The sequence below is a fragment of the Dunckerocampus dactyliophorus genome, chromosome 9 (assembly GCF_027744805.1).
Source record: "Dunckerocampus dactyliophorus isolate RoL2022-P2 chromosome 9, RoL_Ddac_1.1, whole genome shotgun sequence".
Taxonomy (NCBI): Eukaryota; Metazoa; Chordata; class Actinopteri; order Syngnathiformes; family Syngnathidae; genus Dunckerocampus; species Dunckerocampus dactyliophorus.
Window position 1 is genome coordinate 15,789,723 of NC_072827.1, and position 20,219 is coordinate 15,809,941.

The following is a 20,219-nucleotide window of genomic DNA, read 5'->3' on the forward strand; positions in this document are numbered from 1 at the left end:
AATAAAGCAATGTTTAAATGTGAGTGTAGGCCTTGTGTGTGTTGTTTGTGTGAACGTGTTGCCAGTTATAATAATATTTATCCAAAATGCATCCAAAGTTACAAACATTGAGGTAACATCCAGCAGGATACAAAGGTAGTTTCCCTTGAAAAAAAAAAAATCAGGCAAGTTGTAGCTTGGCGTATTTTGTCCTTTTGTCAACCAAGTTCAGCAACTTTGACCTGAAGGCTTTACTTCACCTAGCAGCTTCGTGTCTAACAGTTTTTATGCTCACATTCTGTCAACTCCTGTTTTAATGGGGAACAGGGAAAGTTGGCACAGTTGGTGTGACGGGACTAGTGGGGGTTTGTGGGGAGCTCTGGTAGGATCGAAGCAGAACTTTGTGTTTGGTTGCCATTTCCTCTCGCCTGCGCTGCTGGTCGGCCAAGAATTCCTTGAGACGCATTGTTGTAAAAGTCAGAGTCTGCCTGCGAAGACGCATCAGGTAGGCATCTTGGAGCCAAGAATTATTAAAGCAGTCCTTAATAGAGGGACGGGCCCTGTTGAGGAACCAGACGTACGTCAAGCAGAACCAGAACTAAAACAGAATAAACACTTTTTGTTTTCAACAAAATGACTTAAAGATACTTCTCATTCAGCTTACCAAGGGTAGCTACAGAGGATCTTTTTGAGGAACAGTGAGGCACTTTGGGACGCATTTTGGTAGAGTTTTGAGAGGTCAAACTTTGCCGTCTGGATCTTCATCTCAGTCTGCTGGGGATCATTTTCCATGAAAGGCGACCTTCCACTCAGCCTGAAGAATGAAGGGGATACCACCAAGCACAAATAATAATAATGATAAAGTCAAATAAGCCTTGTGATGCCGACTGATAATTGACAAAAGATGGTAGTCAGTCCCGGGTGCGGGTTGTAGGTGGCTGCATCTGATATTGAAATCAGACATCTGTGCAATATCAGCCCAAAAAAAATATCAGATTATATTGGCCTGCATCTAAAATCGCCGATATTGGCAAGCAGTCCATTCCAGACTCTGCACAAGCACTTCTGTCCAGTAGCAGCCCTCGTATTCGGCACGCAGCACCCACGTGATCACAGTTTTTCATTAAATCATCATTAACTTCCACGGGACGGCAAAAAGTCATTGGCAGTAAGAGAAAAGAGCCAGGTCCTGTCGGTGGTGAGTAATGTGGGGAATAAACACTTTATTGGGCACCTCGAGCCTCGCTACATGATGCATATTGCCAATAAAACCGTACACCAGATGCATCAAGGAGTAAATGGGTCGTTTTTTTCTCTTGCCTACAATTGATGATTATTATTTTCTTCTAATATCACTTGATAAAAGCTTTTCTAACATTCCTTGCTACTAAATGAGTAAAAAAAGGATGTACTGTATGATCTGTGCTGATATTGGATCGGATCGATAACAGTATTAGCCGATATTCAAGGCGGCGGTATCGGCCAATATTCAAGGCGGAAATATCAGAACCAGACTGGAAGTGATTAAGTTGTATCGGGACACCCCTAGTCAGTACATCCCACTTTTACTCAGATTATGGCCCAAATTACAAAATTCTCTGGGACCCAAATTGTCTAGAGGTCATCATGTTTGCCCAAACATCAGAAGCCACGCACACAGTTGTTATGCCAAAGATGCAGGACCTATTTCTACAGCAAGTGACATAATATCAACAGAAGCCTGCGAAAAGGAACAATATTGTAATTTAATTTGTATTTGACTGAGTGGAATAAGTATTTGATTGGTGGAGAAAAGCTTGTTGGCAAGTACAGAGGTTAGACATTTCTTGTAGTTGGTCACCAGGGTTGCCCACATCTCAGGAGGGATTTTGGTCCACTCCTCTTTCCAGATAACGTCTAAATCATGCATGGCCAAGGCTATTGCTTTGCAAGTTGATGTTTCAGATCCCTCCACAGATTTAGTATGGGATTAAAGTCCAGAGACCGACAAGGCAATTCCAGGATATCAATGTGGTTCTTCTTTGTTGACCCATCTTTGTTGTTACTGATAAGACCAGGAGGTTCTCATCCAAGGTTCTGTGGTACATGATCCTGTTCATCAGCCCCTTTATGTGGCGGAGTCTTCCTGTACCCTTCACAGAGAAACAACCTCAAAGCAGAATGTTTCTACCTCCATTTCTCACAGTCTTGTGGTCCCAGCTCTCATGAGACCAAACACCAGCTCTTCCTGTGTAATTTTGTGCTGACCCCTAATTTTCTCAGTCATCCGTACTCCATGAGTTAAGTTCTTTCATGAGCTTTCATAGCAAGAAAGACGTTATCTTGGATTTCTTCCATTTCCAACAGCTGTCTCTTTCGCACCAAGCTTCTTGCTGATAATCTTTGAACCCTTTCCTGTCTGTCAGGTCTCCAATCTTGTCCCTCTGGCAACACTTTGGTCTTGCCCATGGTGGAGGAGAGGTTTGAATGGAAGAGACTGATTCTGTGTCTTTCATTTTTATCAAATTTTTAAGAATGGTGTATTTTACCCACATAAGGAGATGAAATTACTAGGATTTTCCTAAATGGACCAGATTACTTTGTGTGCTTCTTAGTTACAATAAAACTACCACACTATCTGGACTGTTCATATCTTTGTAAGGGGATAAATCAGCAGGGGATCAGATACTAATTTCCCCCGATGTATGTAATTATTTTACAGATCGAGAAAATGTTCCTGCTGTTAAATGCATGTGAGAACACGTTAATTGTTGCAAATGGGCAAAAGAAATGTTCTACCTGCCCGCCGCGCCGATATTCAAACAGTCTACATTGTGCTTTGTGGAAGCTGTGAATGCAACACTTACATCATGAAAGTGATCACACCCACGCTCCAGATGTCAGCTGGAGGTCCCACCACATCCCCTTTCAACATCTCGGGAGCTGCAAGGGAAATATGGGAATTTCATTATTTACCCTCAAAATTAAGTCACAGGAATTAACCTGCTTTCATGCAAGATACTTTCATAGATTAATTGTTGACACTGGAAGATGTGTCATTGTCATGCTACAATAACTGGATTACATGATTTAGACACCTGGCCATTGCAACTAAAGGAAGTAAAAACGACTGAAAAATTACTAAAAAGTACTATTGTGCTCCAAATGATTCAACCCTCACTGTAAATTCTATTTATTTGCAAGTAACAAAACAGTTGAATAATTTCCAGTGCAATTTCAAGTGCTACTGTATTTGCAGCTTTTTAAGTGTGAAGGGTTGATGTGGGTGTGACTGACAATTTAATTTGTTATGTCTTTAATGTGAGTTTGACATCATTATTTATGCTAATCGCAGAATAAAATACAGAGAAATGTCATACGCAGTATGCTGCAGTACTCCACCTCCCCTTGATGGGGCGGGGGCGTGCGTGAGCTGCAAGGTGCTTGCCGTTGCCATCCTTTCATAGAGTGGAAAAGACAGCTTTTTTTTCCATCCATCTACTTTCTATGCCGCTTCTTCTACTCATTAGGGCCACGGGGGTATGCTGGAGCCTATACCAGCTGACTTCGGGCAACACCCTGGACTGGTCGGCAGCCAATCGCAGGGCACATATAGACAAACAACCATTCACACTCACATTCATACCTATGGAATATTTAGAGTCACCAGTTAACATGCATGTTTGTCTTTTCTTTTGACAGCACCAGCTACAGCTAGATTTAGCAATAAGTCAAATGCATTAAATTTATTTAAATGTATTTTTATGCTCTACTTAATGAATGAATGAATTTGATTGCCGAGATGGAGGATTATATACTGTATATCCAAGCTCAACAGACTCAGACTTTTACCACAAATGATCAAAGCTTTATCTGGAGAAGGGTAGGGTGCTTGTACTTCATTTATAAATAAAATATGAGACCACAAATGATTATCAGATTATACAAAAAATAAATAAATGGGACTAAGAAGTATTTGAAAACATTTTTTTGAAACAAAAATGAATTATTTTTGCTGTTATATTCTTAAGGAGCAACCTGTAGTAACATAAAAAGAAACTCCAAAGGAGTCCATGCCTCACAAGCAAGCAGCCTTACTGCACTGTCACTGACTTACACATGTACTCCAGTGTTCCAACCGGTGAGCTGAACTGCTTGAGGAAAAGTGGGTTAAAGTTCTGAGCACTGCCAAAGTCAATAATCTTGATAACATTCATGTGCGTGACAATAATGTTCTCAGGCTTGATGTCCAGGTGGAGAATTCTCCTTGTATGAAGGTAGTCCAAACCCTGGAGGATCTGCACAATATAGCTGACCACATCATCCTCTGAATAACGGAACCTGAGAAAGAATAGTTTGTTTAAAGAAACTACTAATCAGTGGAAGTTGGTTGTTGAGTCAACCATCGTTAACAACCAGAGTTGTCACCTGTCTATGAGGCTCTGCAGAATCTCCTTTCCACTGCAGTATTCAGAGATAAGCACCAGGTAGCGTGGTGTGACGTAAGCCTCGTGCAGTGCCATGATCCTGTCATGATGAAGTGATTTGAGGATGTCATATTCCTGCAGCACCAACTGCTTGTTTTCAGCTTCATAAGGTACAATCTTGGCCATGAAAAGGTTTCCTGTGGCGTTTTCACGACACTCCCGGATCACACCAAAGCGGCCCCTGTGTGATGAAATAGGACATTAACCCAGCACATTCAAACTTGATGCATAATTGCAATAAAAAGAAAAAAGAATAAAGCAACAATTGTAGCATACAGGAAGCCAGGACGGCATTCTCGGGGGACCATTACTCTATTCAGCATAACATGGTATTAAAACTGCAGTTCAAAATGGTCAAACGCTGTCCAACTAACATAATAGCACAGGAAGAACATGAAAACTCCACTGAGCCCAGATTTGAACCCAGATCCTCCTGGTTGCGAGGCAGATGTTTGAACCATATTGCCACCGTCTTGCACCCACCCTTTTAAAGTCTGAACATCTATGTACCTTGCTTTCTCATCCATGAATGTGTAGGGTTTCTGCGGAACACCCTGCCGCAGATATCCCTCTCCAGCCTTGCCAAGCGGCGTCCTGCGTCCAGAGGGTGTGGCCCGTCCCGCTGGGGTGACCCGTCCAGACGGCGTGCCACGACTGTCCCCTCCCTGCAGCACAGGTGTCAAGCTCTGAACCACCAGCACAGGTGGGGAGATGGTCACAGAAGAGACGGAGGGGGTGGTGATTGCTGGAGTAGATTGAGAAGGTGGTGTGACATGAGCACTTGCAGCCGGTGCATACATTGGCACAGAGGAGATGGGTTTCCCGATTATAGGGGCGGGTGGGGGTGTAGGTGAGGGTGCTTTATTGCTAATACTTGTAGTCACGGATGCCTTAACAGGAATCTGAGGTTTCGGTAAAACAACAGGTGGAGGGGTGAGCTTGGTTTGGGGTTTGCCAACACTGATGCTTAGGGTAGACTTTGTTTTGCCTGCTGTTGTTGTTTGAACAATAGTGTTGGTCTGAGCTGGTTCCGAAGGAGCTGCAATAATAGAGGGTGTCGTAGCTGGAGTGTTCAACTCAACTTGCGTAGTTGGGTGGATGGTTTTGGGGGAAGCAGGTTTTTCAGATGGTGCAGGACCTGCAGTGGCGGGAGGGACAGGTTGGGAAAATGTCTGTGTCGTGGCTTTATTTGGAACTGGTTTCATTGGTGGAATTTTCATAGATGACATCATCACCACAGGCGGTTGAGGAGTTGAGGCAGCTGTGGTCTTGACAACCACTGTTGCATTGGACTCAGCTGGTTCTGATGAAAGACAAGAAGAAAAGGGAGGATGTTCCTTAGTTATAGCATTAAGATAAATCATCAATCCTGGTGTCAAATGAAGGAATATTGGCAAGTACACACAATATGCATTTACATGACAATGTTACAACTACACACTGTCATGTAAAATTATCCATTTTTTAAATAGTAAAATCTGATTTACCATCATGTAATGCAACTCAATGCACAGTTTAATGTACTGTATTTATTTTATATACCTGAGGCATCCAGGCGTACTACCTCAGAGAGGTTGCTGTATGGGCCTTGACCAGCTTTATTGACACAAGCCACCCTAAATCTGAAGAAGCCCCCTGCTGGTAAGTCAACCACATTGTAATAACAGTCTGCAACCCCTGTAGCCACAATTAAGAAGTTTGTCTCCCCTGCAGGACAAAAAGATGACAATATGAAGATTAATATACTGTACTGTAAAACAAATTTAATGGGATCATTGGAAAAGGTTATCATAAATGCGATGTGACATTTTCAAATGGTGCGTCATAAGGAAGGAAGGCTTGCAAAATTACTTATTTTCATTTATTGCCTTGCTCGATCAAAATTTGTCTCTGTGCAATCGCTCCTGTTTTTGTTTAAAATCCAAATCCACAGGTAACAACAACTGGGAATATATCACATCATATAAAAAATAATCACGTATCAGATAATTGCATCCAAGAATTGCCAATATCAGCTGTCTCTGTAACCCATCCTTCACATTCATGTTTTTTTTTGTACCAATTCAGAACCTATAACACATACATAAGCCATCGACACAAATAATTCTAAAATAGAACATCTCAATAAAAGAAATTCAATACATTAGAATATATATGAAAGCTAATTTAATTCAGTACAGTGGAACCTTAGCGTTATTAATTCGTTCCAGTAGGTCAGACTCTAACCGAAACGGTTGCTAACCGAACCAATTTACGAGTTATGAGATTACGTATGAGTTCCGTCCCTCGACTGTGAGGTAAGTCAAGCTTTGATGTAAGTCGTATCTAAATTATAGGTAAATTACATAAATATACATACTTAAAATATAACACGGAATAAAAAGTTATAAAATCTAAAAGCCATAGCACTAGAAACCTTTCCATGCCAATAATAAGACCACTACACTGCTTAATTATTAATGTGCGCAATTATTATTGTTACTACTGCATGTAGAGAGGACAGCTGAGTTTTCTGATGTTGTTTTGGTGAAAGTTTCCTGGACTTTTCATTGGTCTACTTGTCTTAACTGAATTCTTGAAATCAAAAAGATTTTGCACAATATTCAAATTTTATGAGATGTGCCAGTAGTAGTGGTTTAAGCAAGGCATTGAAATAGCAGATAAAAAATCATTATGAATACTAACCCTCTGCTTTTCTCTCCAGAGAATATGTGCAAGGTGCCATAGTGTCAGAGGGTCTCCACAGAACCAAAGCTGTGTTGTTGTACTTTTGAGGAATCTCAGGTGTTCCAGGTCGATTTGGCAGACCTTTCAAATTGAAAAAAAATGTAAATGTCTGTGAAACACAAACTGACATAAAAGCTGAATAAGGTGTCTTGTCTTACGTGCAAGAGAGATCGTGCATGAGCTGGAAACAGAAGCTATGGGATTTGTTGCAACACATTCATAGACCCCTGCATCCTTTTTGGTGGTCTGCATGATCATCAGAAGCTGTCGGCCATCGGGGCAGGCTATCATGTTCATCCTTGTATCTATCACCACAGGTTTCTTATCTGAAGAAAAAGTCATAGATACAATGTGTATATTGTAAAGATGATTTTAAGTTTGCACTTTGAATGAATACTATGATGATCAAAGGTGATCTTCGCAATAGGATGAATGCCATCATTGATTTGTCGTTGTACTATCTAGCGTACAGTATAAAGAGAGTGAAGTTATATAATAATTTTATTCATAATGGGGTCATACCTTTCATCCAGGTGATGTGTGGGTGTGGGCTGCCTGCAGGCAAACAACTGAGTGTAACTGGATCCCCCTCCAGCAGGACGTGATCTCGTAGCTTAATGTGGAAAACTGGAGGGAAATCTGTGTGACAAGGATTTAATATGTTGATTAATCTTTATATTATTTGTTGATAGACCCAATGGATAAAAACCGTGTGACTGAAAGTAAATATAATACCGATGTAGACATACCAGAAGCCAGTCTAGAGTACTGACGTGATGATCCAGAACTTGCTTCTCTGGAGATAGCTGTTGGAATATCAGGTTGTGAAACAGTCTTGGATCGTCTCCCTCTTGTTAGACCCCATCGATCCCAGCGAGATCTTCCCTCCCCTTCAATGCCTATCCAAGAAAAATTGTCTTCATCTTACCATAACACACAGTAACAACATCCTGGACTTTATAAGAAAGAAGTGATTGCCTCCTACCCCTTGATGTGTCTGACTTTAAACTGGACATTGAGTCCAGTGACTCAGATGAGGCACCATTACTGGCCTGAGATGCCAGCTGGTTCCGAGGAACATTAGTGACTTTCATTCCACGGCTCTCTGATGTTGCCCGACGAAGCATGGAAAGAATCGGTGTCTTCTTTGGCTCCTTCTCTTCTGATGCTTTCCGTTCCTCAGAGAAGCTGCGAATTCTGGTTGAGATGCCGGCCACTGTTGACTCAATCTTCCTACGCATTGTTAAGACTGGAGATTCGTTCGGCTTTTTCGGTTCATTTTCCTCTTTTTGAAGAGAGGAATTACTTCCACCATCCATGCGCACCATCTCCACTTCCTTCTTGTCTTGCATGTCTTGTTTTCGTCCAAGAGTCCAAGATAGCCTACGTCTTGAGGGCACTGAATCTTCTTCTTTGGTCACTTCTTCTTTGCGATCAGTTGATGGTGTTCTCTTCAGCCGCAAAGAAAGCCTCCTCATAAAACCTTGGTCCTTTTGAGCTTCACGAAGGTCCTGAACTGATTTAGACTTCTCCTCAAGTTTCCTTGGTGCCAATTCCAGTGGTGCACCCAATGGGCCGGGTCTGTATACGACCTCGCCTGACTCTGTCGAGTCTGGTGGCATTACCTGGGATTTGTCATCGTTCTTTGGTCTGGACAAAAATTTTAAACTTCTTGTCAGGGAAGACTCACGTCTTTTGAAGCGGGACTCAAAGACCTCTTCAGAGGTAATGTCCTCTAGGTCCATTCCTGCAGATGTTTGACTTGTTGCAGTCTTTGGTGGGCTAGGATCTTTTGTTATCGTTTCCGGTGAGGCCACTCGGGAGTAAACAGCTGGATGCTCATTTGTTGACAGAATGAGTGGTTTGGGTGGACCAGATACAGCAGGAGATACGGAAGACGACATGGTTTCAGGAACAACAACAGGTGTGGATGGACTGAGTGGCATGTCATTGAGTGGCTGGAGGGAAGGGACCATGATTGTCTGCATAATACTAGCATATGCAGAAGTCCTTCCATCTGGAAGAACAACAGGCACAGTAGGTGACGCTGTTGAATAAGGTGAAACTTTAGTTATGTCAGAGGGTTCTTGTGCTGGTCTCGTGGTAATTGAGTTTGAGGAAATTATAATCTCAGGCATGATTTCATTCTCTTGTAACTTTTTTTCATATACACTTGGCCAAGTTACACTGAAAATTCCTTCTTCACCTTCTTTCACAATCTGTTCTTTTTGTTCTTGTTCTTTTGTCTCTATTTCTTCCATTTTTTCCTTGAGTTCAGTGTTTTGTGAAGGATCTATGTTGCCAACAAACTCTGATTCATTCATTAAATCCTCAGATATGCTCATGTCCTTCTCAGAGAAGCCACTTGTGCTTGACCTCTCATCAAAATTACCTATATCTGTAATCACTCCATCCATCTTTTCACTTATGGTTTCATCAAGCTTTGTTTCTTTCTCCATTAATGAGTCCTTGCTTCCGGTTTGAATAAGACTGTCCTGCACAACATACTCTGGCGTTGGTGGTTTTGGTGAAGGCTCTCTTGGGGTCACTGGACGAGAGTCAAACTTCGATTGTTCAGTGAGAGCTGACATTGATATAGCTTCTTTGAGTTTTCGCTCTTCAACCAGTGCCACAGGAATCTCAAGAGGAGCCCCAGACCTTCTGTGTAAAGCTATTGGTTCTGAATCACCTTGACTGAAGGAAGCACTTTTGCTCAGAACTTTAGGCTTTGAAATATCATCTCTTTGCAAATCACTGGATGCTGCTCTAGTCAGTGAAGCGGGTCCCAGTCGGGTGGTACGGGAATAGCGATCTGAAGAGACTGCAAGTTTTTCATCACCCATTCCTAATGTTTCTAAAAGAGGACCTCGCAGTCCGCTCATCTTCTTGTCCACAGAACCACCACGAAGCAACCGTTGCCTCATAAGCTCCAGCTTAAGGGCATAATCTTCTTGACTCATCATGGCAGTTCCTGGACTGGTACTACGCTTTGGTAGTTCCATGGAGACAGCTTTCTTGAGAACCTTTCTTCCACCCTCTTGGTTTCCTTCAGTACCTCCTTCCTCTGCTGTAATCCTAAGAAGCAAAGCACTGTCAGCTGAACTTCCTCGTCTTAGCTCTCCTTTTCTTCGTCCATTCTCAGGTTTGTCTGACTCCATGCTTGAACCTCTTTTTAGAGGCTTTCTTTTAAGAGCTGTTATAGACAGTTCGGCAGGTGATTCTTCATATGAGGAGTTATTATCATGTAATGTTCCCTCCCGCTGACAACTTTTACCTGTCAACTCAGGCCTTTCTTTGTCTATTTCAATTTTGTCATGTTCCATTGTCTCTTCAGTGCTAGACATTGACCATGTATTGGTTCCATTCTGCTTCCCTGAGTCATTCTCATTGGTCTGGATGTCATTCAGTGACATCCTTGATCCAGAAAATTCCATGTTAAGTGGCATTGGAATGAAGGGAAGTTCATCAATATCTTCATCAGAATCTGAGGACGATGAAGGTAAAGGTGAGGCTTCTTTAAGGTGCCTGGGAACGGCAATGGAGATGTGACTTGAGGAATCATTCAGCAGCTCGGGAATGGACCTCATGACCATTTTAGATTTGTAGCTGATTATTGAACGCTGAATAAAAACAACAACAACTTTAATTTGGTATGACATTTTCTATACATGCCGGACTGTTGTGTCTAAACTGAAGTAATTCACCATTACCTGCCATTTTCTGCGGGATACAAACTTCTTCATTGCTTCTGTATTTATAGCTGCTCCCTTACTGAGAGTCTGGATTTAAAAAAGGTAATTGGAAACACAAATAATAAAATTGACAAAAAGATCTTGCTCTGGAGTCTCATTTATAAAGGCTGTGTATGCACACAATGGTGCCAACATGGATGCATTTTTTGGACTGGGCACGCATTTAGAATACGCTTGTAGCGAAAGAAGCTAACAAGCTATATAGTAGAGAACAGTTGTGCTTCGTTACAGAGTTGAAGTCACATCACGCGGTCAACCCTGACAAAGAGCTATAAAAGCAGGAGTGTCCAAAGTGTGGCCTGGGGCCATTTGCTGTTATGGTCCATTTTTTGTTGGGTCACAGCAAATTTAAAAGGGGAAATAAAATTAAACCAAAAAAAAGCAGAAAAAATTTGGGTAGGAAGCCTATGCACACTTTTATCAATGAGACCCCTTGGCATTTCAGAGGAAATCAAAGCTACAGGTATACACAGTTAGACATGAACGCAATTTCTTTCTTTGTTTTTACATGTGTATGAACACCGTAGTCCCGTGTATTTATTTAGTTTGGTTTACTTTGAGCAAGTGCATGTTGTACCTTGAACCAGGGATGTCGGAGACATTCTTGAGTGTCTGGTCTCCTAAAAGAAAATTAAGAGCAATTTAAATGTTGCTGTTAAAAAAAAAAAAAAATCAATAAAATATAAATGGTGGGATTTAACTACATGCGACTACATGGTCGCAGAATAAAAGTATGAAAGTATGAATGTACCATCATAGTTGTTCAGCAATACATGGAATACTTGCATATACATGGGCCACAACTTTATGAACACCTGCACAATCTAGGTATTCATTTAACAATTTATGTTGTTGTAATTTGTAGTAGCGTACAACCGTACTGCATCATACTCAGATCTGTTTCCAATATGTTTCCATCTCATCTATTTTTAGCATAATATAGTATAGTTAGTTTTGCCGATAATCATATCGGCGTGTGACTGATGAAGTGCTCCACACACAGCAACACGCTTGTTAGTTCAGTATGTCCACATGCTAGAATTATTTTTGCCTTTGGATTGTAAATACTGGGGATGAGCCGGATCCTAGTTTTAGACGGATAATGCATTTTTGCGGAGTACGAGCATGAAACGAGTAGAGCTCGTCATTATCTGTAATCGTAATGAAGGAAAGTCCTCATTGGCTAACTACTTACAGTATGTATTCACTCTTCACACTCTGCGATTGGCCAGTCACATACAGCTACCGCCCCTCCCTAGACAGACTTGCTGCAGGTTGCAGTCAGAGTGGAGCCGTGCCTCAGTCACGTATACGGGGTAAGGCGTCTTTCTTATTACTTCTAAACTAATATCACACCTGAAAAAGAATCACTCAGAGTCCCACACAGCTAGCATACCTGCAGCAAAATACGAAGCAACTGGAGCAGTGCTGAATTAGGCTAGTTCATAATTTCATTTCTTGTGTTGTCCAGAGTTTCATACTGTGCACTTTGTTGCTATACTGATATCCGAATTGCATCATTTTTAATTAGATTCTTATTTGGGAATTTATTAAGTCTAGCTTGTCTTACTTGTTAATAACAGGACATGCTATTTTAGTTGATTATTGGGTCATGATTTTTTTATGTTAGTTAAGTCAAATGTTTAAAATGAATATGGCACTTTTTCTATAACTTACATTGCAATATTGCAGAAGTTCACTTACTTTGCACAGACAGTGTTTATTTGTTAAATGCATCTAGTGGGATCACAGTGAAAGAAGCATAATGTGTTCATTCATTAAACGAGCTGTAACCTGACATTAGTTTGAGGGAAGAGCTGCTTCGTGCATCGCTATTGGTTGATATTGGTATCAGCAATAAAGTGCTGGACAATTAGGGTTGCCAACTCCCTGAAGAATGAATAAAGGACAGCTTGTTGGCAATGAAACAAATTTTTATTTACTATTTGTCTCACACCTGAATGTACCGGTAATTTGATGCATGTTTCCCCATGTCATACGTATACATGGCAAATGAATTGTTCAATAATTTATGTTTTTGTACAAAATAACAGTTAACAGAATAAAATAGTAATTTAAATATTTTTCTAGTAGAAATGTGTCCTGCTTAACTTAAAACAGTATTTTTAACAGTATCAGTTCAGGTTTATGATAGAACAGGTGTATCCAACCTCCATCACTATTAAAGCTACTTTGACAGAAAGAAAGGATTGATGAACTATTTGAATTTGTATTTATGCTATTTTGTGGTCTTGTCATTATAGCATCATATCTTAATTAAACAGTTATAAAAGTACTAAGACTAAACAAATATTCTTTGATCCTTCGGTGAGCTACTCAACATCAGCTGGCTCACCAGCTACCTGTACCTGTTGGAGACCCCTGTGATAGTATCACTATCATGTCACTATCAAGTTGGACACACTATGTATTTATGTCACACAGCTTAGACATACAACTAAGTGTAGTGTTTGGAGGACAAAACATAATTATTATACGGATAAAAATAGAATGTTACTGTTTTAAAAAGTTACACTTGGAGTCCGATGACCAGAGGCTAGACGGATAACTCTAGCTTGTTAGCTACCCGGGACGAATGTGCGCGTGACAGCCAGGCAACGCGTGTAAACAAAGATGCCCGTAAAGTCAAAGGGCAATGAGCTTGATAGATGAGAGATCAGACATGCTGGCACGATTGGCTTAGCCTATGACAAGCTGTTGTCAGTGGACTCTATTGACATTTTGCAGACTGAGTTTTGATTCTCACATTAATAAGGGACAAAGTGTGCCCCTTGTCAGCTCAATATGGTAGACATATTTTTGTTTCTAAATACAGGACAACTCAGTTTTTCAAGGGATGTTTGCAACCCTATCGATATCAGCCTACTGTATCAATATAGCTAACAACTTTAGCTATATCGAGCTGCCAACTTTTCAGTAAGAAAAGTACCTATTGGCTGTCCTAGAAGTTGTTTGATGATGCCAACATCTAATTTGCATATCATTTGCATATGATGTAAAATGCAGTAGTAAAAAAGCATAATCTCATAGGAGAGAAAAAAAAAGTTAGTAAAAACACCTTAATTACGTTTAGAACTACAAATAAACTTGATTCTTGGTTTGTTAATTTAACATTTTCCATCATTTCATCAAAATATAATAAGTAATATTTTATCTCAGCCAGCGCGTCTCAAAGTTCTCCCATCACATGTTGGCAAATGAGAACTTTTTAAAATTAGCACAACTGAACAGCGAATCAGAACAGATTATGCTGTGTTTATTCTATGGCTCACATTAACTTGACAGATGTGGTTCGTGAGTAGCACACTCTTCTGGTGAATATATGTAATAGCAATTCATTTGCACGTTCGATGCGTAGCGCTCCACATCATGGCTTGTGACTGCCTTTGGGTGGGGTGGACCTGTCAACAACACCCACCGCTGCTCAGTGAGAACACAAAATGCAGAACAATACGTGCTTTCACCGTATTAGAAAACTCCCCAACGACGTCAGAAAAAGTTGCGAGATTTGTTGCTAGTCGCTTTTGAGACTATGTCGTCAAGGGGGGTTGGAATGTCGCCAGATCTAGCGACAAAATCGGCAGGTTGGCAACACTGCACACAATTGCATCATGAATATTTTTTATTGAATACAGCCTATCAACCTATCAGCCGATCAATAGCAGCTTTTCTTGCCTGTCATTCAATACCCCTAATGGCTTGTTTACTCACAGTCTGTCTGCAACCAGCAGTTTAATGATGAAACCTTTGGCCTCTCTTGAAAGATTAGCGAACATGTTCTCCTCAAAAGCCACGTTATAGTTTCGGATGTTCATCACAGAGCTGCGGTCATTTTCACCAGCAAATGGAGAAACTCCTGTCAGACTGTTGACAAAGATAACGTTTAGATTTTGTAACAGGACAGGGTGAATAATTCATAATCCAGGACAGAAAAAGTGTTTGAAAACCTGAAGTCAAATGCAAATAACATGGTTTTGCTTACCACAGGTATGCAATAACTCCAATTGGCCTAAAAGGACAAGAAAGACAAGCAAATGAGACTTACGTGTTTTTTGTTTGTTGTTTTTTTTTAAGAAAAATGAAGCATATCTTGTGAAGCTGTTTACCAGATGTCAGTTGCTTTTGACACAGGAGTCTGATTCACAATTTCCGGTGCAACAAATTCTGGTGTGCCATATTTGCAGTACTGTGCCTCATCCGCAGTGATCTCCAATGCATTGCCAAAGTCACAAATTCGGATATGATCGTTATGAGCGTCTGCCATAAGGATGTTATCAGGCTGAAAAAGAATACAAAAATATGCATTGGAATATTTGTTTTGTGCCTTGAAATGATCCATTATACATTTGGCTGTATACATGGCGATAATTTCAACACATTATCAGTATTCCAAAAAAATATTCAAAAGAATCTGGTGAAAACCCACCTTAATATCGAGGTGCATGATGTTAACATGATGAAGGTAGTCCACACCCTCAAGCAACTGTCTAATACACAAATGTACCTAGGGTTCAAAAAGCATGAGGTGATATTAAAAATGTTCTTGCAAGAACTTGCTGTGCAGTCATAAACATTACACAAACTTACATCAGACTCCAACAGCGTAGATTTCCGTGTAAATCTCTCCAGCATCTCCTCGTGGCATCTTTACAGATTCATTGAGATAAATTGCATTTAAAAATAGAACACCACAATGTGTACAGTGACAAGGTGAAACAGTAAATATAAGCTGTTCATTTCACAGCATCTTCTCAACCCAGCACAAATAGGATACATTTCAGTGATGATGATGACTGCATTCTTCTTCTCAAAGGCATCATGAAAGAAGATAACTCGCTCATGATCCATCTTGGAGAGGAGGCTCATCTCTCGCAGAGCAGAGGTTTTCTTCTTGGCCCGTGTGGAAATAAACTTGGCAGCGTACTCCATTTTGTCTACCTTCCGGGTCACACGTTTTATGTAGGAAAATGCACCTCTGGGGTAAACAACAACAATGCTGTTTCAAAATTGATTTTTAATGTGAAGAAATAGTCTAACTTAGGTGGGTAAATGGTACCTCCGTTTTTGGTGCGTCAAAAGCCGAATCGTACAAAAACAAACAATTTTTCCCATAGCAAACAATGCAAATCTAATGAATCCGTTCGAGACCTCCAACAATATTAACATAAAACACGTGAATATAGAACAATTACAGTTTTACATGCAGAAAACAACACAAAATACATAACGATGAATGAAAGCAATACATGAACACTAAACATAATTTTTACCTTTGTTGAAGACTCTTGTTGGCAAACACCCATGATGGCCACCGCTGTTTTATTCAGTAATGTTTCTCACCTTATTTATCAAAGTGTTGGCATGTTATATACAGTATCCACGAATGCGCAGACGACAACTTTGTTAACTGATGCAATCACATGCACACACGAGACAGCACTTAACGTCACAACATATCACACTGTCATGACTCCCCAACCCCACAGTAGTAGTATGCCACAATTTGCAACTTTCTATGGCTTCATGGTGGGTTATTTTGCAGTTGTCCTCAATAAAAAAGCAGACTGTCTAAACGCCTACTCGCCAAACAGAGTCACGCAGTGCGCTTGAACGACTCATCCTGTGAACGCATTGTGACAGCGCAGGGAGCACAGTGCTTGATAGATCCTGCTCAGACAGGATGACGAGGACACAGAGTTAAACATATAAAGATACTTAAAAGATTCCCTGGCTGAAATCGTGCTATAGTGTCCTAACTCTGAAGGAAACACTGTCCACTCTTAACAGAGTCTGAGTTACCAACACGTGAATGCTTTTGAATGGGCACTCAATTCTGATATGGAATAACAAGTGGGCAAACGGACTAGTTTCTTAGGCGTAATTTTTGTCAAAAACTGGAGTGTACAAAAACCAAGGCACCACTTTATATTAATGAGTAGGGTGGTTCCAATAAGGACATGGCTTTTGTAGCTATATACCATCTGCAGATTCCACCCATGGGTTAGCATTATATTTCCTTATAAAATATACCTTCCAATTTCCTTGTGAATATCATACTGGTCAGTTAGTCGTCGTAGTTTCCTCAGAATAGTGTCCTCATCTTCCATCGGCTCCTCTTTGCTCAAAGCTTTATGAGTAGAGTAGGTAAATGATTATTAGATAAATAAGTGAAAATGTATAATTTTTAGGGGTTCTGTAAATGGTTGGAAGCCATACTAGTTATTTTCTCACCTTCATGAACCGTGAGTTCAGCTTTGCAGGACACAGAGCCTGCCAAGTTCCTTGCAGTGCAGGTGTACACGCCAGAGTCTTCTTGACAAGCGTTAAGAACTACCAGGGAACATTCATTATCATCGTACACAAAAGTGTAATGACTGCCCTCGGACAGGAGAACATCGTTCTGAAAACAAACGCAACCAATACTTCCCATTTCAGTTCTGTTTGGATTGCACTCAGAAAATGTCCTCAACGTATGGATACAAACCTTGAACCAAAGAATGTCAGGAATTGGTCTGCCTTCCACAACCACAGCAAAGCGAGGAGTCTCCCCACAACACACATCAATATCCTCCATTATAGTTTCAAATGTTGGGGGAGCTGTGAACAGAGATACATCACAGAAACAAACTGAAAGATCGAGAGACAAGCTGATGGACAGTGGTAGTACTTACCTGCCATTTCCACAGTAAAGGTGCAACTATCACTCCCGTGTTTGTTGGAGGCCACAAACATCATCTCTCCAATATCAGCACTCTTTACTTTCATCAGCTTCAGCGTGTGCTGGTCATCATCTGGCATTGTCATCTCATATACACCAGTTTTGTTGTCCACAACCACTCCCTTCCTAAAGATACACAGTAGTTTCTATTTTGTACTTGATTGTAAGTTTTACTGTAAATTCAACAACAGGGGACTGTCAATGATTTGGAAGTTGAACCTCAGTGTTGTATAAGGAGGTCTCTGCTTGCTCTTGAACCTTGTCATGTTACATGAAAAGCGCCAAATTGCAATATGTACTGTATATGATCGTTTCACAAAAAAGGTTGTTGTGAATAGGCTTGGGCATCGAGTCTCGAGCATCGATGGGAACCGGGACTAACATTGCGATTCTCCCAGGATCGTTCACATTTTTTATTTTAATTCCTAGTTTCAGTGATCACGTCACAAATAGCCGTGAACACCAACGGAGAAGAAGCCAGCGAGCACCAACGAAGAAGAAGGGGACAAAAAGTTGGGCTTACCGTCCTAAAAAAGAGAGGTTGGCTCAGTGCAACATTTGCAACACAATATCATACAAAGGAGGGTCAACGTGATTGAACACCTCCAGATTCATGGTGTGGAAATAACAAGAATACCTCGTCTTTGATGAGCTACCTCGAAGCAGTCAGAATCAGGGAAGTCAAACAATAAAAGAGGACTGTCTCATGCCAATGTAACCGAGGGGTTCAGGGTTCCCGCTGATGTGGAAGTTCAGTTTAACTAAATGATGGGAGCTACAGCTATAGGAGTTAAGTTTGTTCATGTGCAAGGCTAGTCAAGACACCTTCTCAACCCACACAACACACTTCCGGCCTTCAAAATAAGAGCTCAGTTGGCTACACCCTGTTTACTTATAACAAAATAACGATGTCATAAAAATAGCTTACAAAACATTGAGGCAGCAAACAAAGTATACTAGTGCTAAATGATAACATTAGCCCGTTTACTTTTCATATACAAATCTTTTACAAGTTTGACTGTGCATGTTTAGTGGCTGCAGCATCACACACTCACTAACACATAAACAGCATATGTGGAAATGTTTTTTCACTAGCTTTTCAAAAGTAAACATCTTTTGTGAAAGTGTACTCCAAGAAAGAAACTTCATAACATTTATATTCAAGTTGAATGGTTTGATATTTATATGCTCGTTGAAAATAGCCTTGTGAGAAATTCATTGTAAAGTTGATTTTAACAAGTTCATATTAAAAATTCATGGAGAAGTTCAGACATTTAATCCAAGGAGAATTCTGGTTAGCGTCCTCATTTAAACCATGCAGCTTTATGACCCTTACTCTTAAAAGCATCGGATTTGAGAAACGTTAGGAACTACAATCGAAACGAGAGATCAGAATCGGAATCGTTCAAATTCAAACGATGCCCAACCCTAGTTGTGAAAGTCCTATCACCTATCACTGACTATGATCGACTGGACTTACTAACTGGACAATACACATATTTTCACAGATCTTTAATGGGAAAACACTTTAAATACAGTTCGTAGGAGACTCCTTTCACAGAAATACCTTTTCCAGATGGTGGCAGCATTGACGTGATTAATGGTGATGGTGATGGTGACTGACTGGTTTTCCATCACGAACACAACTTCCGGTTTATCAACAATGACTGGAGCCTCTTGAAGATAAGGGCCTTATAACCAAAGAACAAAATGCTCAGTCACAGCAAAAATAGATTTGCATCACACAGTGATAAGAGAGCGGATGCTTTCAACTCACTAAAACTATACCTCTGTCCAACAGTAGAACTGGGTCTGTAGCAGGTGAGGGCTTGCTAAAGGCCTTGGAGGTGATGGTCAAGACCCTGAAAGAATAGCGCACACCTTTGGACAATGTGCTGATGGTATAGGTGGTCTCCTTCAGGCCCGATGCAATTATGGTCCATTGGATGGAGCCAAGGGCTTGTTGCTGGATGGCATACATCAAGGATTTGGCCTCTGAATGAAAATATTTTGTTGTACATCAGAACTAGCCCTTTTTATGAGACAAAATGTTTTTGCAGCACATGTTGTGTAGCATTCTGCAGCATTCTATCGCATGTTTTTGCGTACCGATGGAAGGGTCCAGTCTCCTCGGCTTCTTCCAGCTGAGAGTGACAACTTTGCCAGTGATTGATTCGATCACTGGTGTCCCATCGGGAGGATCAGGAAGGATATCTGAAAATGATAAAACAGCGACAAAAAAATTGCATTAATCAAACTAACAAGAAAGCCATTGCATTTATCCACGGCTATATCTATCCACAACAAAATACACAAAAAAAGAGAATTACCTGTGACATAGAGATGAGCGTAGCAGGTGGCCTTGCCTATTTTGTTAGATATGACGCTCTTGTACACGCCACCATGCCCATGACACACTGACCGTAAGACCAGGCTGTGGACATCCCGAACTGAACAGATTGGACACACAAGTGAGAGGATGTGACATAAAATCTACATTGATATAAATATTCATTAACAGTCATTCTACAATGTTGGTAATATCTTCTTTGTTTG

General features: G+C 40.7%; 1 protein-coding gene across 4 annotated transcripts in view; it reads right to left on the bottom strand.

The window, feature by feature from the left end:
* The window catches only part of spegb (striated muscle enriched protein kinase b), a 44,947-nt gene continuing 24,728 nt past the window's right edge, over positions 1 to 20,219 (bottom strand). For all 4 annotated transcript variants that reach the window (XM_054787176.1, XM_054787175.1, XM_054787174.1 and 1 more), the window contains 28 exons: positions 19,994 to 20,113; positions 19,773 to 19,877; positions 19,452 to 19,658; positions 19,231 to 19,354; positions 17,617 to 17,789; positions 17,430 to 17,542; positions 17,177 to 17,345; positions 16,976 to 17,072; positions 15,720 to 15,920; positions 15,533 to 15,590; positions 15,372 to 15,449; positions 15,052 to 15,224; positions 14,928 to 14,954; positions 14,657 to 14,809; positions 11,502 to 11,544; positions 10,883 to 10,951; positions 8,158 to 10,792; positions 7,922 to 8,071; positions 7,695 to 7,811; positions 7,331 to 7,498; positions 7,131 to 7,253; positions 5,988 to 6,152; positions 4,956 to 5,748; positions 4,387 to 4,626; positions 4,076 to 4,299; positions 2,826 to 2,901; positions 644 to 793; positions 1 to 539 (listed from right to left, as the gene is read on the bottom strand). In XM_054787176.1, coding sequence (XP_054643151.1) covers positions 293 to 539; positions 644 to 793; positions 2,826 to 2,901; positions 4,076 to 4,299; positions 4,387 to 4,626; positions 4,956 to 5,748; positions 5,988 to 6,152; positions 7,131 to 7,253; positions 7,331 to 7,498; positions 7,695 to 7,811; positions 7,922 to 8,071; positions 8,158 to 10,792; positions 10,883 to 10,951; positions 11,502 to 11,544; positions 14,657 to 14,809; positions 14,928 to 14,954; positions 15,052 to 15,224; positions 15,372 to 15,449; positions 15,533 to 15,590; positions 15,720 to 15,920; positions 16,976 to 17,072; positions 17,177 to 17,345; positions 17,430 to 17,542; positions 17,617 to 17,789; positions 19,231 to 19,354; positions 19,452 to 19,658; positions 19,773 to 19,877; positions 19,994 to 20,113 — 6,998 coding nt within the window. In that variant the 3' untranslated portion in view covers positions 1 to 292. The remainder of the gene's footprint in view (positions 540 to 643; positions 794 to 2,825; positions 2,902 to 4,075; positions 4,300 to 4,386; positions 4,627 to 4,955; positions 5,749 to 5,987; positions 6,153 to 7,130; positions 7,254 to 7,330; positions 7,499 to 7,694; positions 7,812 to 7,921; positions 8,072 to 8,157; positions 10,793 to 10,882; positions 10,952 to 11,501; positions 11,545 to 14,656; positions 14,810 to 14,927; positions 14,955 to 15,051; positions 15,225 to 15,371; positions 15,450 to 15,532; positions 15,591 to 15,719; positions 15,921 to 16,975; positions 17,073 to 17,176; positions 17,346 to 17,429; positions 17,543 to 17,616; positions 17,790 to 19,230; positions 19,355 to 19,451; positions 19,659 to 19,772; positions 19,878 to 19,993; positions 20,114 to 20,219) is intronic.